Source organism: Lepidochelys olivacea (genome assembly GCF_965140295.1).
Source record: "Lepidochelys olivacea isolate rLepOli2 genome assembly, chromosome: 2".
Classification (NCBI taxonomy): Eukaryota; Metazoa; Chordata; order Testudines; family Cheloniidae; genus Lepidochelys; species Lepidochelys olivacea.
In genome coordinates, this window is record NC_140412.1 from 32,952,066 (window position 1) to 32,964,287 (window position 12,222).

At 38.6% G+C, this 12,222-nt stretch overlaps 1 protein-coding gene across 1 annotated transcript in view; it reads left to right on the forward strand.

Annotated features, from left to right (window-relative positions):
- Nucleotides 1-12,222, forward strand: part of NUDCD1 (NudC domain containing 1) — a 149,316-nt gene that overhangs the window by 100,676 nt on the left and 36,418 nt on the right. The window contains exon 7 of the mRNA XM_084619573.1: nt 10,231-10,375. Coding sequence (XP_084475699.1) covers nt 10,231-10,375 — 145 coding nt within the window. The remainder of the gene's footprint in view (nt 1-10,230; nt 10,376-12,222) is intronic.

A 12,222-nucleotide genomic window follows, 5' to 3' on the forward strand; every position in this document is an offset into this window, starting at 1 on the left:
CCTGATGCATCCCAAGACCGCATTAGCTTTTTTCACGGCCATATCACATTGGCAGCTCATAGTCATCCTATGATCGACCAATACTCCAAGGTCCTTTTCCTCCTCCATTACTTCTAATTGATGTGTCCCTAGTTTATAACTAAAATTCTTGTTGTTAATCCCTAAATGCATAACCTTACACTTCTCACTATTAAATTTCATCCTATTACTATTACTCCAGTTTACAAGGTCATCCAGATCCTCCTGTAGGATATCCCGGTCCTTCTCTAAATTGGCAATACCTCCCAGCTTTGTATCATCTGCAAACTTTATTAGCACACTCCCACTTTTTGTGCCAAGGTCAGTAATAAAAAGATTAAATAAGATTGGTCCCAAAACTGATCCTTGAGGAACTCCACTGGTAACCTCCCTCCAGCCTGACAGTTCATCTTTCAGTAGGACCCATTGTAGTCTCCCCTTTAACCAATTCCTTATCCACCTTTCAATTTTCCTGCTGATTCCCATCTTTTCTAATTTAACTAATAATTTCCCATGTGGCACGGTATCAAACGCCTTACTAAAATCTAGGTAAATTAGATCCACTGCGTTTCCTTTGTCTAAAAAATCTGTTACTTTCTCAAAGAAGGAGATCAGGTTGGTTTAGCATGATCTACCTTTTGTAAAACCATGTTGTATTTTGTCCCATTGACTTCAATGTCCTTAACTACCTTCTTCAAAATTTTTTCCAAGACTTTGCATACTACAGGTGTCAAACTAACAGGCCTATAATTACCCGGATCACTTTTTTTCCCTTTCTTAAAAATAGGAACTATGTTAGCAATTCTCCAATCATGCAGTACAACCCCTGAGTTTACAGATTCATTAAAAATTCTTGCTAATGGGCTTGCAATTTCATGTGCCAATTCCTTTAATATTCTTGGATGAAGATTATCTGGGCCCCCCGATTTAGTCCCATTAAGCTGTTTGAGTTTCGCTTCTACCTCAAATATGGTAATGTCTACCTCCATATCCTCCTTCCCATTTGTCATGCTACCATTATCCCTAAGATCCTCTTTAGTCTTATTAAAGACTGAGGCAAAGTATTTGTTTAGATATTGGGCCATGCCTAGATTATCCTTGACCTCCACTCCATCCTCAGTGTTTAGCGATCCCACTTCTTCTTTCTTTGTTTTCTTCTTATTTATATGACTATAGAACCTTTTACTATTGGTTTTAATTCCCTTTGCAAGGTCCAACTCTATTTGACTTTTAGCCTGTCTCACTTTATCCCTACGTGTTCTGACCTCAATAAGGTAGCTTTCCTTGATGATCCCTCCCTTCTTCCACTCCCTGTATGCTTTCTGCTTTTTCTTAATCACCTCTCTGAGATGCTTGCTCATCCAGCTTGGTCTACAACTCCTGCCTTTGAATTTTTTCCTCTTTCTTGGGATGCAGGCTTCCGATAGCTTCTGCAGCTTTGATTTAAAATAATTTCAGGCCTCCTCTACCTTTTAGATTCATAAATTCTTCAGTCCAATCCACTTCCCTAACTAATTTCCTTAATTTTTGAAAGTCAGCCCTTTTGAAATCAAAAACCCTAGTTGCAGATTTATTTTTGTTAATCCTTCCATGCAGTTTGAACTGAATTAGCTCATGATCACTTGAACCAAGGTTGTCCCCTACAACCATTTCTTCTATGAGGTCCTCACTACTCACCAAAAACCAAATCTAAAATGGCATCCCCTCTAGTCGGTTCAGCAACTACTTGATGAAGGAATCCATCAGCAATCACATCTAGGAAAATCTGAGCCCTATTATTATTACTAGCACTCGTCCTCCAGTCTATATCTGGAAAGTTAAAGTCTCCCATTGATCACACAGTTTCCATTAGTATTTCCTTTATTAAAAACATTAAAAAGGGCTCTATCCGTATCCAAATTAGATCCCGGCGGTCTATAGCACACCCCAAGCACTATCTCAGGGGAGGCTCTAATAGTTTTCTTCTCCAATGTGATTTTTGCCCAGACAGACTCTGGCTTATCCATTCCATCGCTTCTTATTTCTTTACAGTCTACCTCATCATTGATATACAATGCTACTCCCCCACCTTTACCTTTATTTCGGTCTTTCCCAAACAGCACATACCCTTCAATACCTGTAGTCCAGTCATGACTACTATTCCACCATGTTTCTGTTATCCCTATAATATCTGGTTTCACTTCCTGCACCAGTAGCTCTAGTTCCTCCATTTTGTTACCTAGGCTCCTCGCATTAGTGTACAAACATCTTAATTTTTGTGTTTGGTCTCACTCATATTCTGTACCCTATTAGGCATGGTCATTCTACAGCCAGTATAACCTATTAGACTGGTATCTACACTGCCCTTCCTGCTACCCATGGCTGTATCCTTTCTTACTTGGTTTTCTTTCCTCTGAATGCTAAAATCCAGTGTGGAGATTACCTGGACATCTCCCAACCATCTCCCCCAAATTCCTAGTTTAAAGCTTTCTTAATTAGTTGTGCCAGCCTCCATCCTAGAAGTCTATTTCCCTCCCTACTCAGGTGAAGTCCATCCCGAGAGAACAGTCCTCTGTCCATGAATGCCTCCCAGTGGCCAGTGGGAGTTTCAGAACTGAGTATTAATTCTATTTGAATGTTTGTGTGAATGTTTGTTTTGAAATAATTGCCTGTATCTATACGTTTCTAAGGCATGTACCTTAGAAAGAGGTTTCTATTAACAGTTGCCGTAAAAAAAAACAAAAATGGTATCGCGTTATAACACTGCTTCTGATACTACTTTCAACAGAAGTATTTTTGTTGTTTCTTAATGGTTCCTTTCACTCCAAATACTTTTATACTTAATATTGATTGACAAAAATATTCCCCTTTCCTGAAGATGCAAGTCCTATGCAAATGATAGTTTTGGGGAGGGAAGAATAATGGAATGGCTAGGCGTTGAACTTTGAACTCACTTATATTAATGTAACATTTCAGTGATTAATTTGCTATTAAACGCTCTAGTGAAAAATTACACAGTGACACTGAACTGACACTCATGTGGGTTATATTTCATGAATCTGTTTCTCAGTCTTTCAGTGAATGGGAAAAGGTATAAGTCATAAATAGTAAATTGTACATTTCAATATATTAAACTGTACTTACTGTTCTTCATTTTACTAGAACCACACTAATAGTTTTGCACTATGGTGTAGCAATCGGTCAATTATAAAATCATTTTCTGTTGTTGGATACTAGATGCACATCAGGCGTTATCTTTTAAAGTTATACAAAAAGGGCCTGATTCACAGTTTCTTCATTCCAGTTTTAGAAACCAACTCGAGTCACACAATGGTGAATCAGGCCCAGTATCTCCAGTTTCTTTATCTGATTATTTTTGTGGAAAAGCGGTTATTCATAGGTTTTAGAATTCTTATTAGTATAGACTAATATACATCCTAATTATGCAAAATATACTTTTTGTATTGGAATGAACATTTCATGTTTTACCATATTTATCTTTACACAGTTAACACATCCTTTCTGAAAACTAATTTTATACAAAGGACAGTAGACAGTTGTTGAACGTTTTGTAGCTGTATGAGCTCTATCGGAAACGCAAAAAATAGATGTATTAACCCCAGATGACACATTGTGAAAGTGTACTTTCAAATAGTCATCCTAGTAAACTCTAAATAAACATTTCATCACGATTAATCACACTGTTAAACAATAAAAGCAGACAATTTATTTAAATATTTTTGATGTTTTCTACATTTTCAAATATATTAATTTCAGTTACAACACAGAATACAAAATGTACAGTGCTCACTTTGTAGTTATTTTTATTACAAATATTTGCACTGTAAAAAAAAGAGATTGTATTTTTCAAGTCATCTAAGTACTGTAGTTCAGTCTCTTTATCATGAAAGATGAACTTACAAATGTAGAATTAAAAAAAAAAACTGCATTAAGAAATAGAACTGCAAAACTCTAGAGTCCACTCAGTCCTACTTCAGCCAATCGCTCAGACAAACAAGCTTGGTTACAATTTGCAGGAGATAATGCTGTCTGTTTCTTATTTAAAATGTCACCTGAAAGTGAGAACAGGCATTCGCATGGCACTGTTGTAGCTGGCGTGACAAGATATTTTCATGTCAGATATGCTAAAGATTCATATGTCCCTTCATGCTTCAGTCATCATTCCAGAGGTATGCTTCCATGCTGATGACAGGTTCGGCTCGATAACGGTCCAAAGCAGAGTGGACCGACGCATGTTCATTTTCATCATCTGAGTCAGCTGCCACCAGCAGAAGGTTGATTTTCTTTTCTGGTGGTTCAGGTTCTGTAGTTTCTGCATCAGAGTTTTGCTCTTTTAAGCCTTCTGAAAGCGTGCTCCACACCTCGTCCCTCTCAGATTTTGGACGGCACTTCAGATTCTTAAATCTTGTGTCGAGTGCTGTAGCTATTTTTAGAAATCTCACATTGGTGCCTTCTTTGCGTTTTGTCAAATCTGCTGTGAAAGTGTTCTTAAAACGAACGTTCTGGGTCATCATGTGAGACTGCTATAACATGAAATATATGGCAGAATGCGGGTAAAACAGGAGACATACAATTCTCCCCCAAGGAGTTCATTCACAAATTTAATTAACGCATTTTTTTTTAATGAGCATCATCAACGTGGAAGCATGTCCTCTGGAATGGTGGCCAAAGAATGAAAGGGCATCTGAATGTTTAGCATATCTGGCACATAAATACCTTGCAACGCTGACTACAAAAGTGCCACGCGAACGTCTGTTCTCACTTTTAGATGATGTAAATAAGAAGGAGGCAGCAGTATCTCCTGTAAATGTAAACAAACTTGTTTGTCTTAGCGATTGGCTGAACAATAAGTAGGACTGAGTGGTCTTGTAGATGCTGAAGTTTTACATTGTTTTGTTTTAGTCCACTTATGTAACAGAAAAAATCTACCTTTGTAAGTTACACTTTCCCAATAAAGATATTGCACTACAGTACTTATGAGGTTACTTGAAAGTTCTATTTCTTTTATTTATCACTTTTACAGTGCAAATATGTAATAAAAAATAATATCAAGTGAGCACTGTACACTTTGTATTCTGTGTTGTAACAGAAATCAATATATTTGAAAAAGTAGAAAACATCCAAAAATATTTAATAAATTTCAATTGGTATTCTATTGTTTAACAATGCAATTAATTGTGATTAGTTTTTTTAATTGTGTGAGTTATCTGCGATTGATGGCCCTAATATATATATTTTAAATAGGTATTTTATTTATTTTTATTTATGTGTGTGTGTGTGTGTGTGTTAATCACTGAGACTGGGAGACAACAGAGACTGTGCAAGGGAGGATAGCTTCTCCTCACCTCCCTTGCTGGCTTATGATGAAAATGGCTCAGTAGACTGGGACCCTTGTCTCTAGAGAGAGAAGGGTTACGTGGAGGGTCACAGTGAGCCTCTGAGGCTAGCAAAATCTGCCAGGAAATGCAGGACCCACGGAGACATGGACAAAGCTTTGTGTGTGTGTGTGAGTGTGTGTGTGTCTCTCTCTCTCATATATATATATATATATTTGAGAGAGATAATAAATGCGCGTGCGCGCGCACATACTTTTAATATCTACTTTTAATGACACTAAATTTAAAGTGAAAACTCAGGAACAATGAGGAGATTCTGTATTTAGACTCTTAAAGTTGATTAAGATGTTGACGTAAAATACTTAGAGTTCTGTAAGGCATTTGACTTGGTAGCACATGCCAACTTGATTACAAGACTAGAAAGATATAAAATTAACGTGGCACACATGAGGTGCGTTAAAAGCTGGCTAACTGATAGGTCTCAATGTAATTTTAAAAGGGGAATCATCATTGAGTGGGTGTGTTTCTAGTGAAATCCTGCAGGCATCAGTTTTTGGTCCTAGCTATTTAACATTTTTATCAGTGACCTGGAAGAAAACTAAAAATCATAGCTTATTAAGTTTGCCAATGAAAAAAATTTGGGGGAAGCGATAAGTAATGAAGAGGACAGGTCGCTGACATAGAGGAATGTGGGTTGCTTAAGTTGGGTGAAAATTAACTATGCATTTTAATATGACTAAATATAAATGTATACATCTAGGAATAAAGAACACAGGCCCTACTTACAGGATGGAGGACTCTCTGTTAGGAAGAAGTGACTATCTAAAAGAATTGTGGGAAGTGGTGGAGAATCAGCTGATCATGATCTCTGAGTGCAACACTGGCTAAAGGGGCTAATCATAGAATAGAATATCAGGGTTGGAAGGGACCTCAGGAGGTCGTCTAGTCCAACCCCCTGCTCAAAGCAGGACCAATCCCCAACTCAGTCGTCCCAGCCAGGGCTTTGTCAAGCCTGACCTTAAAAACCTCTAAGGAAGGAAATTCCACCACCTCCCTAGGTAACTCATTCCAGTGTTTCACCACCCTCCTAGTGAAAAAGTTTTTCCTAATATCCAACCTAAACCTCCCCCACTGCAACTTGAGACCATTACTCCTTGTTCTGTCATCTGCTACCACTAAGAACAGTCTAGATCCATCCTCTTTGGAACCCCCTTTCAGGTAGTTGAACACAGCTATCAAATCCCCCCTCATTCTTCTCTTCTGCAGACTAAATAATCCCTCCGTCTTTCCTCATAAATCATGTGTTCCAGACCCCTAATCATTTTTGTTGCCCTCTGCTGGACTCTTTCCAGTTTTTCCACATCCTTCTTGTAGTGTGGGGCCCAAAACAGGACACAGTACTCCAGATGAGGCCTCACCAAGCCAAAAGAGGGGAATGATCACGTCCCTTGATCTGCTGGCAATGCTCCTATTTATACAACCCAAAATGCCATTAGCCTTCTTGACAACCAAGCCACACTGTTGAATCATATCTATAATGGAATGCTGGGATCCATAAAGAGGGATTTCTCAAGCAGGAGCAGAGAGGTAATTTTACATGTGTGTTTGGCACTGGTGTTGACCACTCTAAAATACTGTGTCTAGTTCTGGTGTCCACAGATATTGTTAAATTGGAGAGGGTTCAGAGAAGAGCCACAAGAAATATTACAGGATTAGAAAACGTGCTTTATAGTGGTAGACTCCAGGTGCTCAATCTATTTAACTGAACAAGAGAAAGGTAAGGGGTGACTTGATTGCAGTTTATAAGAATAATTACAATATATTCACCCTGTTCTCTGCTCTTTTCATTTTGGAGATGATAGCCGTATAGGGCTGGAAGGATCCTTGAGAGGTCATCCAGACCATCCCCACACTTAGGTAGGACCAAGTATACCTAGACTATCTCTGACAGGTTTTTGTCTAACCTATTCCTGAAAATCTCCAATGACTGGAATTCCACAACCTCCCTTGAGAGTTTATTCAGGTGCTTAACTACCCTTGTAGTTAGAAAGTTTTTCCTAAACTACATCTCCCTTGCTGCAGGTTACCTCTTGTCCTATCTTCAGTGCACATGGAGAACTATTAATCACTGTTCTCTTTATAACCAAATGTCAAGGTTCCTCCCCCACTCTGAACTCTAGGGTACAGATGTGGGGACCTGCATGAAAAACCTCCTAAGCTTATCTTTACCAGCTTAGGTCAAAACTTCCCCAAGGTACAAAATATTTCATCCTTTGTCCTTGGATTGGCCGCTACCACCACCAAACTAATACTGGTTACTGGGGAAGAGCTGTTTGGACGCGTCTTTCCCCCCAAAATACTTCCCAAAACCTTGCACCCCACTTCCTGGACAAGGTTTGGTAAAAAGCCTCACCAATTTGCCTAGGCGACTACAGACCCAGACCCTTGGATCTTAAGAACAATGAACAATCCTCCCAACACTTGCACCCCCCCTTTCCTGGGAAATGTTGGATAAAAAGCCTCACCAATTTGCATAGGTGACCACAGACCCAAACCCTTGGATCTGAGAACAATGAAAAAGCATTCAGTTTTCTTACAAGAAGACTTCTAATAAAAATAGAAGTAAATAGAAATAAAGAAATCCCCCCTGTAAAATCAGGATGGTAGATATCTTACAGGGTAATTAGATTCAAAACATAGAGAACCCCTCTAGGCAAAACCTTAAGTTACAAAAAAGATACACAGACAGAAATAGTTATTCTATTCAGCACAGTTCTTTTCTCAGCCATTTAAAGAAATCATAATTTAACACGTACCTAGCTACATTACTTACTAAAAGTTCTAAGACTCCATTCCTGGTCTATCCCCAGCAAAGACAGAATATAGACAGACACACAGACCCTTTGTTTCTCTCCCTCCTCCCAGCTTTTGAAAGTATCTTGTCTCTTCATTGGTCATTTTGGTCAGGTGCCAGCAAGGTTACCTTTAGCTTCTTAACCCTTTACAGGTGAGAGGAGCTTTCCCCTGGCCAGGAGGGATTTCAAAGGGGTTTACCCTTCCCTTTATATTTATGACACCAACTTTAACATGTCTGAAGACTTATCAGGTCCTCCTTCAGTCTTTTTTTTCCCCTCACTAAACATATCCAGTTTTTAAAAACTCATTAGGTCAGGATAACATCTCTTTGATAAAGCTTCATTTCACAAACACTTCTAGAGTGCCATTTGGCACTAGCTGTCTTTAATTTATCTTTAAGTGCTAACTATTGTAAAATATTCAATTAATATGAACTAAAAATAAGAAAAAGGCTTACTGATTCCAATCATCACTGGTATGTTTTTTTTTTTCTCTCTCCATTTTTGATACTTTAAGAAAATCCTCTGAAAGCTTGTGGAATGGGACAGTAACTTCTTATTCACTGCAGGGAAGCTGAAATCCATTGTACAATTCTGCAAAGCCACATGATTTGGGCTGCCGTGGGGTTGCTATTGTTAAGTTGCAAGTATCAACAGCTATGAAAAGGCATGCTTACATAGTCATTTTATAAAGGTTTTATATAAGAATATGACAGGATTTTTTCCATTAACTTTCTCGGTATAGACTGTGCCCTGGTCTGAAACCTAATGTCATATGGTGATGTGTGATTCTTTGTTGCTACTTTATCAATGACTTTTGTAGGAGTGGGCAGATTAAAACACCTCATCCAGAGCAGTGGCCCTGCTAAACTACCCAGGGAAAAAAATGCTGAGAGATCTTAAGGACTGAGGAGTTCTGGTAGGTTTTTTTTTTTGTTTGTTTGTTTTGAGGATTGGATGGATGATAGTATTTTTCAAGGTGAGTGGTAGATTTGCTCCTCTGAAGGAGGTGTTGGTAACTTCCATTAGCCGTGAATAGTTTGATATTTATTAGCCAAGAGGGAGGTTCAGTAGACTCCTTCAGCTTCAGTGAGTGTGTTGAGGCCATATACCATCAAATAGTGGCATGGTGGCTAATGCGGTCAACTCTGGTTCAGAGTTTTCTGCCTTTTAGTGGCTGGTGATTTGACCCAGTGGCTGGATTATGAAGTCCAGATTGCCAGGCGGAATAACCCTGCTGGCTGTGGTTTTGCAACTGTGATGGAGGTAGAGTAGACACTTTTTTCTTTCCTTATTATGGTGGTGTACTTCTGTCAGAAACCTTTATGCTCTTGAATGGATTTGGAGTGAGTTTCTCACAACTGATGTTCACACCTGCTGCCTATGTGCTTCATCTGCTGAAGTTTCATGGTGATTTCCTCAGCATGTGTGGGGGAGGGACAGTGTAGAGCCAAGGCACATAGGAAACAAATATTTAATAATTAGTTCATCAATCTAGCAGAGAAAGGTATAACACAATCCAATGCCTGCAAGTTGAAGCTAGACAAATTTTGATTGGAAATAAGGCATACGTTTTTAACAGTGAAAGTAATTAACCACTGGAACAACTTACCAAGGGTCTTGGTCTATTCTCCTTCATTGACAATTTTTAAATCAAACTTGGCTCTTTTTCTAAAATATATGATCTAGGAATTATTTTGGGGTGGTTATTCAGGAGATCAGACAAGATGATCACAATGGTCCCTTCTGGCCTTGTAATTTATGAAAAGCCTCTAGATGTCACCTGCATCTATTTTTGTTTTGACTTTCTGATGGATATCATTACTTTGGAGTAACTACAAAAGGAAACTTTTTATTGCAGATTATGTGAATTGCAAAAATTAGGATATAATTTTTGGATTGTTAATCCTTCCCCTCCTCTAAAATCCACATTTAGAGGTGGTGATTGTCAGCTTCCGAATATAATATTATCTTTAATGTTAAATATATTCTTACCTTCCAACCCCATATTTGTCCTTTAGTTTGGAGATTTCTCTAATTAAGAAAGATGAAGGACCCATGTGGCCAGAGCTGATAGTGGGTGACTCACGAGGAGAATTAATCATGGACTCTTCCCAGTGTTCTGCGGTAGCTGAACGTCTGATGCATCTTACCTCTGAAGAAATGGTAAGAAATTAAAATTAAAAATAACAGTTGAAAATCCTCATAGAGATGCTCAAGTTGTACCTTCTTGGGGAGCCAGGCTCTCCTTTCCCTGACATTATGTAGTCAGTCAGGTCATTTAGGATTCTAACTACTAACATTTCTCTTCTGGTCAGTTATAAGTATCAAACCATAGTGGCACCAAGTATCTTTTTAATAATTTTTCATAATCTCTACATACAATATGAGGTTTAAATTATAATGTAATCCACACACAGTCTGAATTCAACTGACATACTGTTTGCTCAACAAAGCACACAAGGATGATTGAGTGTGGTGTGTTGTGTGTTTGTTTTCCTACTGTAGTTAGTTGTTGGGTGCGTGTGTTCTTTCAGTATGCTGTCCCAGCTCTGCGCAGATAGCTGACACAACAGACCTCGATCGAACTGCCCAATAAAACCACTGACTCATTTCATTTTATTATCGATGAAGCACTGTCCTAGTGTTCCGGAAACTTTACAGGACCACTAACACATGTATGCCTGTAACAATGGACCAGCTCAATGAATGGTGGGACTTTCCATCCCCCGCCTCGTCTGGATGGAGACACAACCTCTGTGACTCTTCTTTTATACACTGATACCATCAAGTTATGTATTGTCCCTCCGAGGTGGTTAATTACCACTGTTTACCTTGTACATTTTGGGTTGATTAAAACATCTCTATTCATCACCCCATCAACCGACTCTTATCTTTAACAGGGGGTCAGTGTGTCCTTGTGTTATCTTTCAGGGAGTGTGTTTACACGATAACTCTGTATCAGGGTGTTCTGGTACCACCCTTCTGGAATGTGTTTGCATGAGTGTCCTGTGCCTAGTACTACTTAGGAATGTGTGTGTTTTTGCAATGCCAGCCCTGTTCTTGCCAGGTTCTGTGAACTTGCAAGCAAGTATGTGTGTCAGCTGTGAATGGTGAGAGGTCCTGATCTTTTACCAGAACTGGTTTTGGGGAAGGATAGTATTATCTGGAATGGAGTATAGTAATCCTTACAAAGTCCATGAGCTTTAAGGGTGGCGCTGTGTTATTCTTCCTGCTTGTAGAATCAAAGGCGTTAGGGAGAACGTCTTTAAGGAAGTGATGATCAGGCAAGGACATGGACTCATATGATTTTTACGTTTTTGGTGTGTCTTCTGCACTGGAGATCTAGCCATGTCTGAGTGGGTGAGACAATTGCCTGCCTGAATGAGTCTCAGTGTAGCTACCATGGAGATGAGATTGTTATCTTACAACACTATATTGCAGGTCTGACTGTTTACAATGATGACTATTTAATACAATTTCTGCCCTGGGTGAATATTTTCTTGAAAGGCACTTTTGCCTCACTCCCACTGAGAGCGAATGGAGCCTTTTTTGGAAAGAGCAAAGTTGTCAGTCATAGAACACTGTCCATCATCCCTGCTGAAGACTTAAGTTTCAGTTTGAAAATTAATGGCAAAAAGTTCAGTAATCATAATTTTTAAAAAAATGTAGCCCTGGTATGAAATGTCAATGAGTTTTAACTATATGAGAAATTTGAAAGGTCTTAATTATTCTATTATGAAGATTGTTCATGACCAAAATTTGTCTGACAGAGTGGTAAATTTCTTAAAGAGCTCATTTTAAAATTAATTGTAACTCCTAAATTGATTAATACATTTACTTGCAAATTCTCAGAAAATTCATTCAGTACTGAAAGTGCTGTAACTTTGGGGATTGTAAGGTGAATTTTTCATATATAACTAAGTAACTGAATCCCTGCTTTAAGTGCAAATCTCAACGCTCTCAATTATGGAACAGCAAGTGGCATTTTCATAATTAATTATTCCACTGTT